At 39.9% G+C, this 23,120-nt stretch overlaps 1 protein-coding gene across 1 annotated transcript in view; it reads left to right on the top strand.

Moving 5' to 3' along the window:
* LOC307256850 (uncharacterized protein) overlaps window positions 1–20,806 on the top strand; it is a 29,324-nt gene extending 8,518 nt beyond the window's left edge. Inside the window, exons 4-7 of the mRNA XM_080035962.1 lie at window positions 434–844; window positions 2,968–3,129; window positions 7,098–7,586; window positions 19,453–20,806. Coding sequence (XP_079892088.1) covers window positions 434–844; window positions 2,968–3,129; window positions 7,098–7,586; window positions 19,453–20,363 — 1,973 coding nt within the window. The 3' untranslated portion in view covers window positions 20,364–20,806. The remainder of the gene's footprint in view (window positions 1–433; window positions 845–2,967; window positions 3,130–7,097; window positions 7,587–19,452) is intronic.
* Window positions 20,807–23,120: the final 2,314 nt, after the last annotated feature.

Genomic DNA, 23,120 nt, shown 5'->3' with positions numbered 1-23,120 from the left:
GGATGGAGAGCGTCAGTGATCATTTAGTTAAGAAATGTGTTCTCATACCCCTCAAGTAACACAACAACCAAATATTTATTCATATGATTCTCTTGAGGTTAATTCAAAAAATGTTTTTATTGAAATTGAGGGGCATACTGACACAAAAAAAAGGCCCAGCGACATACACCGAAAATATTAAAAAACAATCATTTCAAGGTAACCAAGAGATGAGAAACAAATTGGATGACAGATAATTGTTAGTGGGTTTTTTTACAGCTGATTTCAGACATGGGTCAAAACCGACCCGTTAACACAAGAGATAGTAACAGAAAGTTAACACATGAGGAAGGTTAAATATTTCATCCCAAATGATTAAATACACATTGCTACTGTCTTCCTCTCATGATACCATCACAGTAGTATCATATCCCTTTGTCCTCTGTCCCTCCAGAGCTCCCACAGCAACATGTCTGTACGGAGGAGGAGGAGGTTCTCGCTGACCAGCAGCTCTGTGTTCAGGAGAGGAACTCCAGTCTGGACCAAGAGGAGCCAGAGCCTCCACAGATTAAAGAGGAACAGGAGGAACTCTGCAGCAGTCAGGAGGGAGAGCAGCTTGGACTGAAGCAGGAGACTGATGCCTTTATGTTGACTCCTACTAATGAGGAAAGTGACCACAGTGAAGATCAGACTATGTACCTGAATGCTGGAAACACTCTACGTGAACCAGACAAACAGGCTGTAGTCAAAATGCCAGTTATAAGCTCTGTGGTATCAGAAGCAAACAGGGACCAGCAGCTCCTCCCCAACAACTCTCATTTAGCTGAGAGCCAAGATCACAAAGGAGGCAAAGATGGAGACTCAGGTTTGACTAGACACACACAGCCTGAAGGGAAGAAGAGACGACGCAAAAAGGAAAGTCAAAGTAACAATGCTCACACAGGGGAAAAGTCTTTGAAATGTGACACTTGTGGGAAAGATTTTCTGTTTAAGTCAAAATTCAACAAACACATGATCACCCATACAGGTGAGAAGCCGTTCCTTTGCAAGACATGCGGTAAAACATTCAGTTACCAGCGATCATTGAAAGTCCACATGACAACACATACAGGTGAGAAGCCGTTTACTTGCACAACATGTGGGCAAGGTTTCAGACTCCTCTTTGTATTGAAAAGCCACATGAGAACGCACACAGGTGAGAAGCCATTCCTTTGCAAGACCTGCGGCAAAACATTTAGGTCCCAGCAATCATTGAGCAGGCACATGACCATCCATACAGGTGTGAAGCCGTATACTTGCACAACATGCGGGAGAGCGTTTCGGGTCACTGGTGACTTGCAAATCCACATGAGAAGAGCCCACACAGGTGAGAAGCCGTACGTCTGCAAGATCTGTGAGAAAAGATTTGTTAGTTCGTCTCATTTGTCAAGTCACAAGAGATGTCATACTGTCAAGTAGCCTTGTATTCACTAAAGTTGTGGGGGTCGTTTCAGTTCTAGTGGTTCATGGTGAGAACACACAAGAACAGATAGGGCTGAGGATACACATAATTGCAGCTCTTGGGGGAAAAGCTTGACTCGAATCTCAAACTTGAAAAAACATTTTAGGACTATTATATACAATTGAAAGTGAAACCATAGAGTTATACCTCCACTCCAGACTTGTTTATTTGCTGAAGATACATATTTGCCATTGCTACATCCCTGTAAGTGAATTGTAAAATGTTTTCAGTAAAGATGATGTCATTGATTTAATGTGAAGTTTCCCAACATATTTCTGTTAGAAACATGTATTTTAGCTTGATTAATTGGTCATGAATATAGTGTTGGATATTCAAGTTGGTCAAGTTGCATTAAAGTTTATTTAATGCTCTGTTAGTCTCTGAGTGGTGTGTTTGTTTAAATGACCAAATATAACCTCAAATAATATATTTTGGTATTCTTAAAATTATTTTATATATTTTTTTCATATTTTGTACTTGACTATAATAAGTAAACCTGCTATTTCCAAGAATTCCTTTTGTGGACTGTGTTTTGTGTGCTTTCAATTTCCACCAGATAATCAAGTTACAGAACAATACTCAGAACTAATGAGCTGGATGCACAAGTTATTTGCTCATTGTTTTGAATGGTGTGCTAAGACTTTTCATTTTACACTATGATTTGCCATGGTGTTTTAAATGTGCTATATAGAGGAAATTTCCTTGAAAAGCATTTCCATGTCTGTGTATTGACCATGGAACCAGTCATTTAGGCTGATTGTCTCCAAACTGTTTGAAAGTCAAGTTGTGCCTACGATATGTTTGATGAAAATGATAGATTGGAATCATCTTAGAGTGACAAAGACTGATCCATGTATAACTATCATGTAAGAACCCTCTGTCTGTCCACAAATAAAACAACCTTTTATTCACGGACACTAGAGTAGACAGAAATGATATACAACTGTGCATCTATATGTTCATTCAATACAACATGTTTAACTAACAGAGTAAATGTGATAAAGATAGCCTACATTACTTATATAATCCTACCATGTAAAAGACTCAATGGAATATTCTCATAGGTCAAAAGTATTTAAATAACACAGGTTGGATTAAAAAAATGTAAATAAATTATTTTCAATTTAAAAGAGTAGCAAGGACACTCAGCTAGAAATCCAGTGGTCCCAGCAGAGACCTCACAAAAGATAAAGATACATTCCTTATACGACACGTGGGATTTTCTTTTAAAATTCGAAGTGAATTATTTTCTTACGTCACAGTTTAAGATTATGTTTGAGCAACTGTAGGCTATCAATTGAAGGCGGAAAGTAAATCTCAAACTCTCATACGGTCGGAACTTATCAGTGTAACATCCAGCGGAAGTAAACAATACAGGCGCTCGTAGCGTTAGCAGAGGAGCTACAGTAGCTTATTGATTGAGCTCGAGGACAATATTGTAGTGGTGGCTAACAGTTTAATCTGTTACTAAGGGAACATGTCTTCAGCTGAGAGTTTTAGAGAGTTTGTCAACGAGCGACTCACTTCTGCTGCTGAGGAAATATTCAGAGTTTTTGAAAACACTATTGTCAAGTTCCAGGAAGAGATAGATCGTCAGCGCAGACTGCTGGATATCGCTTGGAAACCTGAAATAAAGTTACACCGGATAGGTGAGGAATTATTTAGATAATAATAAATGCATACTTTGGTTTTAAATATATAATCCAAATTGATTAAATACACATTGCTACCGTCACAGTAGTATCTTATCCAGAGGCGGCCTTAACGATCTGGGGGCCCATTTCAAGACCCAGATCGTTTTTTTATTTAAAAAAAAAAAAAAAAAAAAAAAAAAAAAAAGTGGGCACTGGGTCCCCCCACTTTTTTTTTTTTTTTTAAATAAATAATGCTCGTGCATGCTCCCTGCGAAAATCAAAAAGATTGTGGAATCCAGTTGGTTCATAGACTCGTACAGGGCCCCCGACTCCTCCCTATCCGGTCAGGTACATTGACTTTTACACACAGATACATAGGGGAGAGTGGCCTAAGTTGTGCAACTTTTCACTCAAAGTGACTTTAAAGTAAGGCCTTGACAGTAAAGTCTCCAACTCAAATATGTACATATATTTCAGGGTGTTGTGCATCCCTGGCAATAAAAGCTTTGGATCTGGAATAAACTGTTGAAGAAATATAGCTTTCGGAAAAAAAAGTTGTCTCGATGCACAACTTGCCCCCGGTGTGGTGTAATGCCTCGTTTCCACCGAGTAGAGCGGGTCGGATCGGAGCGGTTCGGTCCGGGTAGTTTGGCTTTTCATTTGCCAAAAGTTGGGTAGGGTACGGTTTAAGCGCACCTAACCGCTCTGAGCCGCTCCCGATCTCAGTACTCCTCCGTAGGGGTACTAGCGGCCTGAAAGCGGGCCGAAAATGCATGAGAAGGCGGAGCTACACACTGCCGTAATTTGATTGGTCGAAAGAATCATTTCCGCCATGTGTAGATCTCGGCAAGAGTGAAGAGTCTTGTGTTTTGGCGAAAATGTGAGCACAGCTCTGTTTATTGTGTGGTGTTTTTCCTCGTCAATAAATTAATCAGTTGGTTACCATAGTCACGCTGCCGCAGCCAGCACTGTTTGTTCGCTCACTGTCTCTATGAGTTGCGCCGAGCGGTCTCTGTGTGTTTACGCCATAGATAGTACTAGCCTAGTAAAATACACGCTCACAACAACACGGGGGGAATAAATAAAGAAGCGGCTGGTTTGAATCATTTCCGCCGTTTGTAGTCACCTCGGCTAGAGTGAAGAGAGTTTTGGCGAAAATGTGAGCGCTGCACTGTTTATTGTGTGGTGTTTTTCCTCGTCATTAAATGAATCAGTTGGCTACACTGTGTCCCACTGCTACGATGTCACGTTGCTGCCGCAGCCAGTGCTGCTCGCTCACTGTCTCTATCATTTGCACCGAGCCGTCTCTGTGCTCACAACACGGGGGGAATAAATAAAGAAGCGGCTGGTTTGACCAAGCAAAAACAAGAGACCGCTGGCTTGACCACAGTTGTTCCCACAGCCCGATAGTTTGACCCACATTCTGGCGGCGGCTATCGCAGTCCAGCCTAAACCCCGCCCTACCAGTAAGGGTAGGGTCGGCGGTGGAAACAACACCGAGATTGTTAAAAGTGAGCTGTCCCGCTCTGAGCCGCTCCGATCCGACCCGCTCTACTCTGTGGAAACAAGGCATTAGTTGTGCGGTTGGAGAGAATACCATGGGGTGAATTGTGCCATTGATATATATATCATAAACTGTAATGCAAGACAAATCCATTAGACAATCACTTATTTAAGGTGTATTTAAAGTAAATAAAGTAAATAGTTGACAAAGATTGAAGGACACTTTTCTTAAACAAGGCCTAGCAGATCTAATGGTTTTACCTGCAAAGCTCACAATGACAAAGTCACCATCATCATCTTTCTGGCCATCTGAACTCTCATCAGTGGTGTCGTTAAGTGGAATTGAGATGTCACGCTCTTCTGAGCTACTGTAGACAATCACTTTCTTTTGGTGACCAGCGTATACAGCCATGCCACTGGCACAACTCTCAGAAATGTACTTTGCACTAGTTGCTCCGTGCTTGTGGAACCAACTGCCACATGACAAATGTGATTCCCCTACATTTCTGCCTTTAACCCATTGATGACTGCTGCTGCGCGATGCCACATTGGCTCTCCTGCCTGATGCTGCGTCGCGCAGCATTATTACTTTATCTGATTTTCATGGCATTCCCAGCATTGGATATAACTTAGATATTAAGGTTTTGGTAGACTTGACAATTCGTACTATTTTTTCAGAAAACCCTCAGGCATTAAGGACATGCATCCTAGATTGCCATAGTCATCAATGGGTTAAATCAAGGCTCAAAACCCATATGTACACCCTGGTGTTTCCTCCCCATTAACTATCTTACCTCTGCACTACTATCTGTGTTTATGTGGATGTATGGGCTTTACGTCTTTTATTTTGGTTATTGTTATTTTACCTTCATTGTTTACCTACTGAATGCACTATGTACAGCACTTTGGACAGTGCAAACTGTCATAAATGTGCTTTTATAAATACATTTTACTTACTTACTTACTTACTTATAACTCACCCAGGCCCTTTTGCACAAATCACCCCAATCCCAGAAATTTGGATAATAAGCATGATGCAGCAATTTAGGGCTGACATTGTGCTAACTGTATAGACTCAAAATGTAGCATACCAAAGCACTAAAACATGTGTCAAATGTTTTCAAACTTGTCTATAATTGTTCAGACACAATAATCAAAAAACCTTGATCATGGAAATTTTACTTTGAAAGGCAAAAACAGTTTTTTTTTAGCTTAAATGTGCTTATATCTTATTCCTTGTGTCTCCCTTCTTTACAGGATGAGTCAAATGGATGGCTCTTCTTAAATATGTGGTCACATTTCCAATTTCTTCCACGGTTTTCTAGAAACAAGGGGTGGCACATCTTCCAAAATGCACAACTTAGGCCACTCTCCCCTACAATTAATGTTCAAAAACATATTAAAGGTCCCATATTATGCTAAATGCACTTTTTAAATGTGTTCCAACATATCCATGCGTCCACGGTGTGCCTAGAGACTGCCAAAATATCAAAAAAAATAACAATCTCTCCTTTTCTCACTCTCCCCTTTTCTGAAACCCCCACCCCTCCCCCCAAAAACACTCCAGTCAGAATTATCCCCTTTTCTGACCTCACAAACCGTAAAGCCAGAAGCTTCCACTGTGCAGCCCACACCCCTATTTCTTATTGGTCCACGGCCCTGACAGACAGAGGGCGAGGCGTATCTGGCTTCGCTTCCGGACAGGGGGCGGGGGGAGCTCAAAGATTGTATATTTACGAGGGGACCTGCAACTCTTTTTTTAAAAATTGGCCATTGTGAGATTAGCTGAACATCAGCATAGTACAATAAATTATCTGAAAGTTTTTTTCAGCAAACAATTAAAGAAAAACGTATTAGGGACCACTAAGACCATATAATATGGTGTATAATAGAACCGAAAAGTGTATAATATGGGAGCTTTAAGGAAGTCAGTGTTTCCCACAGGGTTTTGGAATACTGTTGGGGGGGTCTGGGGACATGGTCCCTGGGAGAAAATCTGTACCTTTAAAAGTAAAATACTACACTTTTTATGAACAGTATGGAATTTACACATATAAAGATTATTCCTGTATGTGTGTGGGGGCCTTAGAGGCCCCTCATGAAGCCCAAAAGACAGAGCTAATAATGCTGTTGTTTTGGACTTACGTTTGTATTTCTCTCCCACTAGTTGAGGCGCCCATGATGATTTATTTCCTTATATTTAGGATATTCCTTTTTGGAACCTGTTATTAACATGAGTGAGCTCTTTGACAATGCAACATGTAAAGTTACTATCAATATCTCTGGCTTAGGGCCCACCTGAGCCTTGGGCCCCTGGGAATGGTAGCATGCACAAGCATTATTAATAAAAAATACAAATAAATCTGGGGGGCCCCCCTAATCGGTTCCTCCCCGGCAGGAGGGGCCCGTTTGAATTGAAGCGGGTGAAACAATGGATAAGGCCGCTACTGATCATATCCCTTTGTCCTCTGTCCCTCCAGAGCTCCCACAGCAACATGTCTGTACGGAGGAGGAGGAGGTTCTCGCTGACCAGCAGCTCTGTGTTCAGGAGAGGAACTCCAGTCTGGACCAAGAGGAGCCAGAGCCTCCACAGATTAAAGAGGAACAGGAGGAACTCTGCAGCAGTCAGGAGGGAGAGCAGCTTGGACTGAAGCAGGAGACTGATGCCTTTATGTTGACTCCTACTAATGAGGAAAGTGACCACAGTGAAGATCAGACTATGTACCTGAATGCTGGAAACACTCTACGTGAACCAGAGAAACAGGCTGTAGTCAAAATGCCAGTTATAAGCTCTGTGGTATCAGAAGCAAACAGGGACCAGCAGCTCCTCCCCAACAACTCTCATTTAGCTGAGAGCCAAGATCACAAAGGAGGCAAAGATGGAGACTCAGGTTTGACTAGACACACACAGCCTGAACGGAAGAAGAGACGACGCAAAAAGGAAAGTCAAAGTAACAATGCTCACACAGGTGAAAAGTCTTTCAAATGTGACACTTGTGGGAAAGGTTTTCTGTTTAAGTCAAGATTCAAGAGACACATGATCATTCATACAGGTGAGAAGCCGCTCCTTTGCAAGACATGTGGTAAAACATTCAGTTACCAGGATAAATTGAACAGGCACATGACCATCCATACAGGTGTGAAGCCGTATACTTGCACAACATGTGGGCAAGGTTTCAGACTCCTCCATACATTGAAAGCCCACATGACAACACACACAGGTGTGAAGCCGTTCCTTTGCAAGACATGCGGTAAAACATTTAGTCACCAGCAATCATTGAACAGGCACATGTCCATCCATACAGGTGTGAAGCCGTATACTTGCACAACATGTGGGAAAGCTTTTCGGTGTACTGCTAACTTGAAAGTCCACATAAGAGTCCACACAGGTGAGAAGCCGTACGTCTGCAAGATCTGTGAGAAAAGATTTGCTGATCCGTCTTATTTGTCATATCACAAGAGATGTCATACTGTTAAGTAGCCTTGTATTCACTAAAGTTGTGGGGGTCGTTTCAGTTCTAGTGGTTCATGGTGAGAACACAGAAGAACAGATAGGGGTGAGGATACACATAATTGCAGCTCTTGGGGGAAAAGCTTGACTCAAATCTCAAACTTGAAAAAATCATTGAATATTATTATATACAATAGAAACCATAGAGATATATCTCCACTCCAGACTTGTTTATTTACTGAAGATACATATTTGCCATTGCTACATTCCTGTAAGTGAATTGTAAAATGTTTTCTGTAAAGATGATGTCATTAATTTAATTTTAAGTTTCCCAACATATTTCTGTTACAAACATGTATTTTACTTGATTGATTGGTCATGAATATAGTGTTGGATATTCAAGTTGGTCAAGTTGCATTAAAGTTTATTTAATGGTCTGTTAGTCTCTGAATTGTGTGTTTTTTTCAATGATAAAAAAATAACCTAAAATAATATAGGAGAGAACTGGGTAATGTGAGACACTTTTTACATTGGCTTCCCTCTAAGGGAGCTAAAATGATTTATCAGTCAAATTTACACATTTCCCATTAATTCAGGATGTTTCCTAGAAGATGGCATTAGCAGAATTTATTCATGACAAAGGGCAGTGAAAATATGATTGTTTTAAAAAAAGTTGTCTTGTGTCTCAGTTTACCCCAGCTGTGGGGTAAACTGAGACAGACCAGAGAAATCATGGGGGTAAACTGATCCACTTACCTTTTCCACCATAACAACAAATGTTGTAACAGTTACAATCCTGACAGCTAGCTTGAAAACCAAATATTCCAAAACTAATGTCGGACGAGTAACAGAATCATGGGGTTTGGTCAATTAAGAAAAAAAAATTCTAAACAATTGAAAGTAACTCTGATCAAATACACCATATCATTCATATTCAATAATTAACATTCAAACGACATATAGAACCAGTTAGATTAAAACACAGTCTGGGGGTGAGAACACAGGACCCTTAGAGCCAGCTAGTGTCTGGGGGTCGGAGCAAAGAACAATCAGAACCAGCTAGAAAAGCCTGGGACTCAGAACACAGGACTAGACCCAGCTGTCATTTTCCATCTTTTGAGTCTTTGATTAATATTTTTCTGCATTTGTTTTATTGGGATCATTCATTGAATAAAGACATATTACTTGGAGTATATTGGTGTTAAAGGTCACTCTCCTGTCCCCCACATACATACGTGCCAAACCATGCCCTTGCTGACACCCCTTCAACCATCAACCCCCACCTCCAGCCCACATTATCTTTTGTCTTATTTAAACTAGTCTCCTTGCTACCTCAAATATAATGGATTCATTAAAAGAGGGCACATACACTGTCTCACTTTACCCTACAGCATTTGTCTCACTTTACCCCACTGCCACAATTTGAGAAAAAACTACCTCTTTCAACAAATCAGGCTAATCTTCAGTTATCATCATCACATGGTTTCATATGTTGGTAGTTCATCAACATGTATGATAGAAGCTTTTCTACCTGAATCAATTTGCTTTGGCACAACAATCGATTAAGCAAGAAAATTTACTTTTACATGCAAAAAAGACATTTTTGTGAAAAAAACATGTTTACAACATCACTATGAGGTCCTCTCTTTCATGGCCAAGGGGAAATGAGAGGGGCTTGAAAACATATATCTCACATGACCAAAAATGTGTTCCATTGCCTAGATAAAGGGGGTGTCTCACATTCCCCCGTTCTCCCCTATTTTGGTATTCTTAAAAATATTTTATATCGTTTTTTCATATTTTGTACTTGACTATAATAAGTAAACCTGCTATTTCCAATAATTCCTTTTGTGGCTTTTAATTTCCACCGGATAATCAAGTTACAGAACACTATTTAGAACTAATTAACTGGATGCACAAGTTATTTGCTCAATGTTTTGAATGTTGTGCTAAGACTTTTCATTTTACACTATGATTTGCTTTGCTGTTTTAAATGTGCTATATAGAGGAAATTTCCTTGAAAAGCATTTCCATGTCTGTGTATACAGTGACCAGATAGAACCAGTCATTTAGGCTGATTGTCTCCAAACTGTTTGAAAGTCAAGTTGTGTCTACGATATGTTTGATGATAATGATAGATTGGAATCATCTTAGACAAAGACTGATCCATGTATAACTATCATGTAAGAACCCTCTGTCTGTCCACAAATAAAACAACCTTTTATTCACAGACACTAGAGTAGACAGAAATGATATCCAACTGTGCATCATCTTTATTTTTATTCCATATAAAAGTCTAACTAACCGAGTAAATGTGATAAAGATAGCCTACATTACTTATATAATCCTGCCATGTAAAATACTCAAAGGAATATTCTCATAGGTGAAAAGTATTTCAATAAAACACGTTGGATTAAACATTTTTTAAATCAATTATGTTCAATTTAAAAGAGTAGCAAGGACACTATCAGCTAGAAATCCAGAACCGTCCCAGCAGAGACCTCATAAAAGTTAATGATACATTCCTTATATGACACGTGGGATTTTCGTTTAAAATTCTAAGTCAATTATTTCATACGTCACAGTCTGAGAGTATGTTTATTTTCGTTAAATCAAGGTTTGATGCTTCAATTGTTCTGTCTGAGTCTATCTGTAAGCAATTTGAATTTTTGGTATTGAAGGTGGACATAGCAAAGTCCCTCTCTATGACTGTTATAGGCCTCCATCTGCCACAAAGGAGGCATTGTCGTCATTGCAGCATCTTTTGTCCAAATTAAATTACAATGAGCTTTTAATGGCTGGAGATCTGAATTGGGATTGGCTAAATGCAGTTTTGGATGAATTTAAATCTTTCTGTGACTCTATTAATCTTATCCAGCTGGTCAACCTACCTACAAGGCCAAATCTTAAACATTCTGAAAAGTCCACTTTGATTGATCTAATTCTAACAAATGTTCCTCATAAATTCTCATCCCTGGGAGTTTTCTGCAACGATTTGAGTGATCATTGTGTTGTTGTTACTTGCAGGGACACAAAAATCCCCAAACGTAAACCACGCATTATTTTCAAGAGGAATTTAAAAATATTTAATGAACAGGCTTTTCATCATGATTTGTCTTTGGTAAATTGGGGGCACATAGGTCTTTTGCCGGATGTTGAGTTAGCTTGGACATTCTTTAAGGAACATTTTGTGAAAATTGTAAATAAACATGCCCCCATCGGGAAATTCAGGGTTAAGGGACGAGATAATCCCTGGTTTTCCCCAGAGTTGTCAGATACCATCCATCAACGTAATGTGGCATGGGCCAAAGCCAGAATAAGTGATTTTGCCTCTGACTGGTCTATGTTCAGGCAACTAAGGAACAAATGCACTTCCCTTATCAAAAAGGCTACATCTGAATATTACCTATCTGTCACAACTGAGTACCTTAATAATCCACATACATTTTGGAAAGTGATTAAATCTATATCTGTAAGTAAAAGCCCTCAGGCTCTTCCGACATTTGTTCTAAAAGATTCGGTCTCAGTCTATGATAGAACTGAGGTTCTAAATTCTTTTAACAATCATTTTGTATCATCTGGTTCTTTGTTTGACTCTACAGGAGCTGCCCCTGTGTCTCCCTGCACAGAGGCTCCAAGGTTTACAGGAGAACCTTTCAATTGTGTACCTTTTACTGTGCAGCAAGTGCATCAGGCCCTCACAACATTGGATAGCAGAAAATCCCCTGGACCTGATTCAATAGAACCCTACTTTTTAAAATTAGCAGCTGATTTTGTAGTACCGCCTCTTACAATCCTTTTTAATCTCTCAATTGAAAACAAAGAAATCCCATCCGTTTGGAAGTCAGCTTTTGTTACCCCCTTATTAAAAGGAGGTGATCCAGCGGCTTTAACTAACTACAGGCCAATATCAAATCTGTGTGCCTTGTCAAAAAATCTTGAATCTCTTGTGTGTGATCAGTTAAAAGAGTTTCTAACCTCCAATGATCTTCTCTCAAAACTGCAATCAGGCTTCAGGAAAAAGCATAGTACCATCACTGCAGCTACAAAAGTGATTAATGATATATTAGTTGGTCTTGATAAGAAGCAGCACTGTGCTTCACTTTTTATTGACCTTTGACACTTTGGACCATGCTGTTTTAAAGCATAGGCTTCTTTGCTTGGGTTTGTCAAATCATGTAGTTTCCTGGTTCACAGATTATTTGAGTGACAGCACTCAGTGTATTAAATATGATGGTCTGTGTTCTGAATTTGTGAGTGTCCACAAGGGGGTGCCACAGGGTTCAATATTAGGACCCCTCTTGTTCATTATGTACTTAAACTATTTGGGAAACAATGTGTCAGATGCTAACATGCATCTTTATGCAGATGACACAATTATTTACTGTTTTGGTTCAACTCCTGTTAGAGCTGTTGAATCTCTGCAGAAAGCTTTTGATGTAGTCCAGCAAACACTCCTGCAGTTAAAACTAGTCCTCAACTCTGACAAGACTAAACAAATGTTGTTTTCAACTAAAAAAGTACCTCAAACTGTCCCCACAGTGTCCACTCTTGAGGGAAATGTCATAGAGGTGGTTCGTATGTACAAATATCTTGGTGTGTTGATTGATGACTCCCTTTCCTTCAAACCCCATATTGATAATCTTGTGAAGAAACTGAAACTCAAATTGGGTTTCCTCTACAGGAACAAATTTTGCTTTTCTTTTGAGGTCAAAAAGCGGCTTGTCACTGCAACGTTTTTATCCAGTTTAGATTATGGAGACTTGATTTATATGAATGCCTCAGCTAAATGTCTATGTAAGATTGATGCTGTTTATCATGCTTCTCTGAGGTTCATTACTAATTGTGGAGCCCTGAGCCATCACTGTGACTTGTATTCTCGAGTGGGTTGGCCCTCTTTGTCCACCAGAAGGCTGGGACACTGGTGCACTTTTATTTATAAGGCCATGTTAGGGCTACTTCCCTCCTATATTTGTAACTTAATCACACAGAAAAGTGTTGCTTCCCACAATCTGCGTTCAAACAATCAGATGCTTCTGTCAGTTCCATTTGCACGCACAGAATTAGGAAAAAGGTCTTTCATCCATTCTGCTCCCACCACATGGAACTGGCTACAAAAAGATTTTAAATGAACCGAAATTATTTATTTGAACGCTTTTAAATCTAAGCTGAGAGCATTTCAGACCACCTCTTTTACTTGTAGTTGTTTTTTATGATTTTTAATTTACTTGGAACTGTTTTTATTATTTTAATTGAAAACTGTTTTTTCTGATTTTATTTGATAACAGCTTTTTATCATTTTAATTTGTTTATATGTTGTGAGTGTATTATTGTGAGTGAACATGTAACTTGTTGCTGTCTCTTGGCCAGGACTCCCTTGAAAAAGAGGTTTTTAATCTCAATGGGACTTTCCTGGTTAAATAAAGGTTAAATAAAATGAAAAAATGTTTGAGCAACAGTAGGCTATCAGTTGAAGGCGGAAAGTAAATCTTCAGGGGCCTCATTTATCAACAGTGCGTAGAAAAGGTTCTAAATTCACTCTTACGAATGAAATTTAGTATGTGCTTAAGTACAAAAAAATCGGTATTTATCAAACGTGCGCTGGCCTATCGTACGCACACCAGTAAGTCATCAATCTTGATAAATCCCACATGTTCTTAAGTGTCATGCTCGTTCACGCTCAGCCCATTTGCATTCAGAAACGCCTCCAATTAACCATATATGGTCACAACACATCCCTTTATCAACCATCTGAATGTGTTTTACCCCTCTCCGCTACAATGGCAAAGAGGGCAACGAAAAGAAACTTCTCCAACACATAAATGGAAACCCTTGTAAACGAGGTTGAATCAAAGCAAAACATATTTTGTTGGCTCACTTAGTGCAGGCATTAAAACAAAAGAAAGCTTGCTGCATGGGAAAATGTGATATTTTCGAGCAAGTTGTAAGGCAACGGCATTGTTTGCCGCGATCTGACAACTTTACGTGCAGTCATTCATAAACTCTTTCAATAAAAAAGAGATGAAGATAAGCTCCTAACAACAATAGAGTTAGCCTACTAAGTGAAATGAGTGATTGGCGAGTCTGGCGAGTCACCGCGGCTCGTCCAGCTCACAGCTGAGTGCTGAGACGCACAGAGAGCATCGGAGGGATCCTCCGCTTCAAAACATGTAAACGTGACACATTTAATGAATAATCAATTAGAGCTTACCTAAAAATAAGTGTGCCATATTTATAACTAGTTATTGCATTTAGGATGTTAGCTCATTTGGACGCTGTTTTGACCATCTGTTTTCATTGATGTATTGGCGATATTATATCTACTTCAGTTTCATTACTGAGTCGTGATCAGTGTTCTTAAAGAAACTTAGATTATAAAACAAGAGGTCCAAAACACAGATGATGATTAAACAAACAAATGTATGACTTTATATTACCCTAGAAATGCACGGGTGGATTTGACGCGTGGCGATTATAGATATAAAGAGAACGCTGGCGGTTCTAGTGTTAATGCAGACGTTGAAACTCTGAAATGCTTTGCTTTGTGCTTGTAATATCGCTATTCTACCACTAGATTATGTTCGTAAGCATGGTCAGAGTTGTGCTTACATTTACACACATTCATAAGTCTAAGTACATTTTGGTAAATGCCATACTTTGCGTGGCAATGTTCTTACGCCCTACTTACGCACAGATTTGTGCGTAAGTACGGTTGATAAATGAGGCCCCAGCTCTCTTACTGTCGGAACTTATCCGTGTAACATCCAGCGGAAGTAAACAACACAGGCGCTCGTAGTGTTAGCAAAGGAGCTACAGTATTTATTGATTGAGCTCGAGGACGATATTGTAGTGGCGGCTCACAGTTTAATCTGTTACTAAGGGAACATGTCTTCAGCTGAGAGTTTTAGAGAGTTTGTCAACGAGCGACTCACTTCTGCTGCTGAAGAAATATTCGGAGTTTTTGAAAAAACTATTGTCGAGTTCCAGGAAGAGATAAATCGTCAGCGCATACTGCTGGATATCGCTTGGAAACCTGAAATAAAGTTACACCGGATAGGTGAGGAACACTGAGTTATTTTGATAATAATAAATGCATACTTTGGGTTTAACCTTCCTCTTGTGTTAGGGTCGCCACACACCCGTTGTGGGTTTCAAATGCATAAAAGAACCACATATAGTGCCTTGCAAAAGTATGCATACCCCTTAAACTTTTCCACATAACCACACACGTAACATTTTTTTATTGGGATTGTATGTGATAAACCAACACAAAGTGAGCATAATTGTGAAGTGGAATCAAAATGATACCTTGTTTTTATTTTTTTAATAAATAAAAAACTGAAAAGTGTGGCGTGCAAAAGTATTCAGCCCCCCAGAGTCAATACTTTGTAGAACCACCTATTGCTGCAAATACAGCTGCAATTATATGGGTGTATGTCTCTACCAGCTTGGCACATCTAGATATTGACATGTTTGCCTATTCTTCTTTGCAAAATAGCTTGAGCATCAAATTGGAGGGGGAGCGTCTGTGTGAACAGCAATTTTCAAGTCTTGGCAGATATTCTTTATTGGATTAACGTCTGGATATTAACCAGGCCTTTCTAACACATGACTATGCTTTGATTTACCATTCCATTGTAGATCTAGCTGTATGTTTGGGGTAGTTGTCCTTCTTTGCCCCAGTCCCAAGAAAACAAATTTAGTTAAATGTATTCTCATACCCCTCAACAACCAAATATTTATTCATATGATTCTCTTGAGGTTCATTTTACAATCTATTTTTATTGAAATTGAGGGGCATACTGACAAAAAAAGGCCCAGACGCATACACCATTGACAAGTTATTATGGGGTTTATGTGGTAGATTTGAATGGTATTCATCAAGAGTGCTGAGCAGATAGACTCTAAAGGTTAACGTCAGATCCCTAGATGGACGTGTGTTTGACTGGTGTTGCACAAGCAATGAAACGATATGTCTATTTGCAGATATTAAGACACATGATACCCCACACACACAGATATAAACGGGTCCTGTAACTAGCAACTTCAGTGCCATTGCGGCCTCAGGCTGCTTCGATGCTCCATGAAATCCTCTGTAAATGTCTGATGGAAATCTCCTGAAATAAACCTCTTTGAACCACAATGATGATTGTCCTGGCTTCACCCTTTGTCCTAGTCGCGACGGGGAATTCGGGTACCACATTTGGCGTCACGATAACGGATATGACAGGAACACAATGTAATCTACCTGTACTTGGACGGAAATCATCTGATGAGAGGAAATGCAGAACGAAGTGGGAATCCCAGATGAACGCTCAAGTTGAAAGGTTCATGTCTGTTCCAGTACCTAAAAATAACTGAGAACTGCTACGGGAGATGAGGTGTAAACGGCTGATAGTGCTCTGTGCCAAGTTCAAGGTCACGGCGTGAGCGTCCGGGCTGGGGGACTAAACACAGAGGCTCCGTTATGGCCAGGTATCCAGTAGTTCCACTGTTATATGAAAGAACCGTGTGCTTGTTTTATTGACTAAGACTTTGGGAAAAAGGCTGGACTGGATTCGAGCTTGTTACGTCGCTCTGTGCTTTCTGTACGCTAAGAAAATGAGGAAAAAGATTGGAGACCAATGTCTGTCATCAAGAAAGCTGACTGCTCGGGGTACTGCCCCCGCGCTGTCGCAAGTGCATTCCGTGGTCATGGCTGATAGAGGAGATGGCTAAACGCATACCAACCGCATGCCAGCTTGGACTTTCCTGGGCCGCTGGCCACCAAATTCCACGTCTGGCGGAGTCTGCCAATTATCAAATGGAGGAGTCATCCTCTGTGCCAAAGTTGGATGGACTACATTTCCCATGCAAGCTGACCATGGCTAAAAATATCTGAATTTGAGACTCTTGAGATTCGGCTGCAGAGGGCTCTCGCACCCTATTCTCATTTTATCTTCGTTCAGTGTTTAAGCAGTTGCATTGTTGGTCCCATTCATATGTAGTTTGCTGCAGTAATGTGTTACACCTATGCATTGTCTCCTACATTACTCATAAAGAGTGTTTCTGTGTTTTCTTGGGGGTTTCTGTTAGGCCATTCAAATATGTATGGTTACATCTGATTTTGGTAGAAGTAGTTACTTCTAAATGGAGGAATGTGGTAGATTTGAATGGTATTCATCAAGAGTGCTGAGCAGATAGACTCTAAAGGTTAACGTCAGATCCCTAGATGGACGTGTGTTTGACTGGTGTTGCACAAGCAATGAAACGATATGTCTATTTGCAGATATTAAGACACATGATACCCCACACACACAGATATAAACGGGTCCTGTAACTAGCAACTTCAGTGCCATTGCGGCCTCAGGCTGCTTCGATGCTCCATGAAATCCTCTGTAAATGTCTGATGGAAATCTCCTGAAATAAACCTCTTTGAACCACAATGATGATTGTCCTGGCTTCACCCTTTGTCCTAGTCGCGACGGGGAATTCGGCTACCACATTTACTTTGTCCAGCTTCTGCCCAAACTTGAAAAATGGCCTGGCCAACCATGAAGAAAGCAATGGGACAACTCTTTTCCTTCTCTCACTTTTATTTTCTTGTGGCAGGAATTATTAGGTTGAAAACCTTCAAACACAAACAGAAATGCACAACCATCATTACGTTCAACAAACAAATCTCTTAAATGGTTTAGTCATATTTTAACATAATCTATTATTCAATTCATAATTGTTATTAACTTTAACTTAAGTGTTTTAATCTTTACAATATATGATTACCATGTACCTCCAGTTTATCCAGTTTAACATTTCAACACAATATAATTTTGGTTCATCCATACCAGTAGCCTTTCATGGTTTGACCCAAGCTGGATAGTTCTTTCTCCTTTGTTGTCTGAATCACCACTGAGTGCAGAGTGAGTGATCCTGCTGAAAAAGCTGCAGGCAGGTGATCTCAGTCAGCTAATCAGCTGGAGTTGGTTTTGGGGATTTTCCTCTCCTTACTAGGGAGTCAATACACTACCCCACTTGTCCTCCGGGTGTCATGATTTCTTTTGACTTTAGCTTACTTGACTTTTGACTCAACAACCATAAATATTAAAAACAATAATTTCAAGGTAACCAAGCGATGAGAAACAAATTGGGTGATAGATAATTGTTTTAATTTTTTTTTACAGTTGATTTCAGACACGGATCAGAACCGACCCGTTAACACAGGGGTTCTCAAACTTTTGATAGCTGAGGGCCAATTTAGGAACCCAACATTCGACCGAGGGCCGCCGAAGGAAAAAAAAATATAAAACTGAAATAATTTCAATGGCCAGCGTCTTTGCGTCTTTACAGTTTACATGTATTGGTCAGCATCCAATACTGTGTAATTAACAAATTTAAAGTAATAAATGAAGGGCTAGGTCTCATTTCAACATTGGGGAACACACATTAAAAGCGGGGGTCTGTGGGTTGTCCCCCAGAAAAATTTGAGGTTCGAACACTTCATTTTGTGCATTTTGGTTAATTTTTATGCAGTAATTTGTGTCTTCTATATTTATTTATGGTGGAAATGTTAAGGAAAAGACAACTCGCTCCCATTGACACACATCTAATGGAATATAAATCAAGGCACTGCGGCATTCTGTATTGCATTCAAATATTTATTCTACTTTATTGTTCAAAACTTTCTACACATTGAAAACGTATCACCTTTTGGAGTGTTTTTTTGTAGAACTCACTACTCATGATGCAGCAGCAGTGTTAACTATTATGACACTACATTGTAAATAAACAGGCTGGGCTATCAGCAGTCAACTAGGCAGATAGTTCCATGGCTATCAGCAGCTAGCTAACGTTAGTTTGTTAGCTAAACTTTAGGCTGTTAGCATCCATCCTTAGACACTTGACCTAATCTAATTCACCTTGAATGTGAGAAAGTGCATCGTATTGGGCTTGACAAGCTCACTATCTAACAACTTACATTGGGACCACTACACTGCCTGCTGCACTGCGGGAGGCTGACCAGCCGTCTGCAATGAGAGGCAGAGGCCAGCCGAACTTCGCAAGTTTAATAAGTGGGGAATGAATACAAACAATTAGGAGGGATATTTAAGTGTTTCGACCCCTGTACTGTTTTTACTGTTACGGGGGACGCATCCCCTCCGTGCGTTTCAATAAAAATAAATAAAAATAAAAATATGATAATTTTTTTTTTTTATAATTCATAATTCAATGCGGGCCGCCAGATATGCTTCCGCGGGCCGCCATTGGCCCGCGAGATGGTAACAGAAAGTTAACACTGGAGGAAGGTTAAATATATCATCCCAATTGATTAAATACATATTGCTACAGTCTTCCTCTCATGATACCATCACAGTAGTATCATATCCCTTTGTCCTCTGTCCCTCCAGAGCTCCCACAGCAACATGTCTGTACGGAGGAGGAGGAGGTTCTCGCTGACCAGCAGCTCTGTGTTCAGGAGAGGAACTCCAGTCTGGACCAAGAGGAGCCAGAGCCTCCACAGATTAAAGAGGAACAGGAGGAACTCTGCAGCAGTCAGGAGGGAGAGCAGCTTGGACTGAAGCAGGAGACTGATGCCTTTATGTTGACTCCTACTAATGAGGAAAGTGACCACAGTGAAGATCAGACTATGTACCTGAATGCTGGAAACACTCTACGTGAACCAGAGAAACAGGCTGTAGTCAAAATGCCAGTTATAAGCTCTGTGGTATCAGAAGCAAACAGGGACCAGCAGCTCCTCCCCAACAACTCTCATTTAGAATTCAAGAAACACATGATCACCCATACAGGTGAGAAGCCGTTCCTTTGCAAGACATGCGGGAAAACATTTAGTCAACAGGGTACATTGAACAGGCACATGATCATCCATACAGGTGAGAAGCCGTTCCTTTGTAAGACATGCGGCAAAACATTTAGTCAACAGGGTACATTGAACTCACACATGACCATCCATACAGGTGTGAAGCCGTATACTTGCACAACATGTGGGCAAGGTTTCAGACTCCTCAGTTCATTGAAAGTCCACATGACAACACACACAGGTGAGAAGTCATATACTTGCAAGACCTGCGGGAAAACGTTTAGTTACCAGTATTCATTGAACATGCACATGACCATCCACACAGGTGTGAAGAAGTACACTTGCAAGACATGCGGGAGAGCGTTTCGGCGTACTGGTCACTTGAAAATCCACATAAGAGTCCACACGGGTGAGAAGCCGTACGTCTGCAAGATCTGTGAGAAAAGATTTGTTGATTCGTCTAATTTGTCACATCACAAGAGATGTCATACTGTCAAGTAGCCTTGTATTCACTAAAGTTGTGGGGGTCGTTTCAGTTCTAGTGGTTCATGGTGAGAACACACAAGAACTGATAGGGTTGAGGATACACATATATGCAGCTCTTGGGGGAAAAGCTTGACTCAAATCTCAAACTTGAAAAAATCATTGAAGATTATTATATACAATAGAAACCATAGAGTTATACCTCCAGTCCAGACTTGTTTATTTACTGAAGATACATGTTTGCCATTACTACATCCCTGTAAGTGAATTGCAAAATGTTTTCTGTAAAGATGATGTCATTAATTTAATGTGAAGTTTCCGAACATATTTCAGTTAGAAACATGTATTTTAGCTTAATTAATTGGTCATGAATTATATAGTGTTGGATATTCAAGCTGGTCAAGTTGCATTACAGTTTATTTAATGGTCTGTTAGTCTCTGAGTGGTGTGTTTTTTTCAATGACCAAAAATAACCTCAATTAATATATTTTGGTATTGTTAAGATTATTTTATATCGTTTTTTCATATTTTGTACTTGACTATAATAAGTAAACCTGCTATTTCCAAGAATTCCTTTTGTGGACTGCGTTTTGTGTGCTTTCAATTTCCACCAGATAATCAAGTTACAGAACAATACTCAGAACTAATGAGCTGGATGCACTACTTATTAGCTCATTGTTTTGAATGGTGTGCTAAGACTTTTCATTTTACAATATGATTTGCCTTGCTGTTTTAAATGTGCTATATAGAGGACATTTCCTTGAAAAGCATTTCCATGTCTGTGTATGCAGTGACCAGATATAACTTACAATTTAGGCTGATTGTCTCCAAACTGTTTGAAAGTCAAGTTGCGCCTACGATATGTTTGATGATAATGATAGATTGGAATCATCTTAGACAAAGACTGATCCATGTATAATTATCATGTTTAATTTAAATTTTTTAATTTAACTTTTATTTATCCTCGAGAGACCAATTGAGGGGTGACCCTCATTTTCAATGACGTCGAGTTCAAACAAATTCAAAGGAAAAACAACAATACATAAACAATATTCAACGCAAATACATCAAATACACAACAACAGGTGAAGAGAAAAACAATTGAAACATTTACACAGTGGTGAAGATTAAGTGGCAGCAATTAAAATGAAATGGGTGAAAGTACAATATAGCCTAATTAAAACAGTTACAGGTAGAGTTTGGCAGATTTAAGATAGTTTGTTTTAATTGGTTAAAGGATGTGAAGTTATTTAGTTTAATTTGTTGCTGTAAATTGTTCCAGGAGTCAGGGGCACTGACGCTAAAAGCTGTCTTTCCCAGCTCAGACCGGGCTTGTGGGACATAAAGCATGCATGTCAGTGGAGCGGGTCTGATAAAGCCCATCTGAGATTTGCAGCATTTCTGTTAAATAACGAGGAAGCTTCCCGGTCAAGGCTTTGTAAATAAAAACATGCCAATGTGCGTCACGTCTCTCTTTAAGGGAGGACCACCCAACCTTTTCATATAAAAGACAATGGTGTGTGTCATAAACATCTCCTGTGATGAACCTTAAAGCAGAGTGAAAAACAGAGCTGGAGATTAAGACATATGTAAGAATCCTCTGTCTGTCCACAAATAAAACAACCTTTTATTCACAGACACTAGAGTAGACAGAAGTTATATACAACTGTGCATGATCTATATTTTCATTCCATATGAAATGTTTAAGTAACAGAGTAAATGTGATAAAGATAGCCTACATTACTTATATAATCCTACCATGTAAAGTACTCAATGGAATATTCTCATAGGTCAAAAGTATTTAAATAAAACACGTTGGATTAAACCAAATGCAAATTAATTATTTTCAATTTAAAAGAGCAAGGACACTCTCAGCTAGAAATCCAGAATCGTCCCAGCAGAGACCTCACAAAAGATAATGATACATTCCTTAGGGCCCGTGTCCACCTAACGCCTTTTTCCAGCGTTAAACGCTGGCTGTGCGCTCGGGAGTGTGTCTACTGAGCGTTTTTTACAACCGGTTTTTTCGACCGCTTTTTTCAAGCGTTTTATGAGCTGGGAGAGAGAGTGCTGTGATCGGGGGAGAGAAAATGCTGATCGTCACCTGTCAGTCAGACCTATCAACACTGGTTTAACTGTTTAGGTTTGCTGTTTTCTATTTAAATCGTTACATTTTAATATGAGTAGTCTTATGAAACAGAGAATACTTTCCACCATCCTCTGTTTGGATAAGGAGTTATCGCGGCTCCTGCAAACACACACGGAGCAAGTTGTAGGCTGATGTGTGCGCATGAAACGATCCGTAGGAGATAAAAAATACAGAGAATCAAGTGTTCGCCTAATCTGCTCCCACAAACAGGCTCGCCTCCCTCTGTTCTGGTCATTTTAAGTCACTATTTTCGTACAGTTTCGGGTAAACAGAGACGGAAAAAGCAGTTTCTCTTCCGTCTTCTTTGTTGCCAAGGCGACGAGTCCCGACGATCTACTATCTGATTGGCCCTTTGAAAAAAGCGGCGGTGACGTCCCCACCGCCTTTCTGAAAAGTTAAACTTTTTTCAACTTGCAAATCTCGAAGCGGCCGCACAAAAAGACAAAAAGCGCTCGAAAAAAACCGCTGGGCGCTGCGCCTTTTCTCAGAGCGGCCGCCTTTTCCCGAGGCGGCCGCTTCTCATTGGGAATCAATTGAAAAAAGGCGCTTGCGGTGGGAAAAAGGCGTTAGGTGGACACGGGCCCTTATACGACACGTGGGATTTTCTTTTAAATTCGAAGTCAATT

Source organism: Ammodytes marinus, assembly GCF_949987685.1.
Source record: "Ammodytes marinus genome assembly, chromosome: 2".
In the NCBI taxonomy this organism is placed as follows: domain Eukaryota; kingdom Metazoa; phylum Chordata; class Actinopteri; order Uranoscopiformes; family Ammodytidae; genus Ammodytes; species Ammodytes marinus.
The sequence above is the reverse complement of the archived record's forward strand: the minus strand, read 5'-3'. Positions and strand labels throughout refer to the sequence as shown.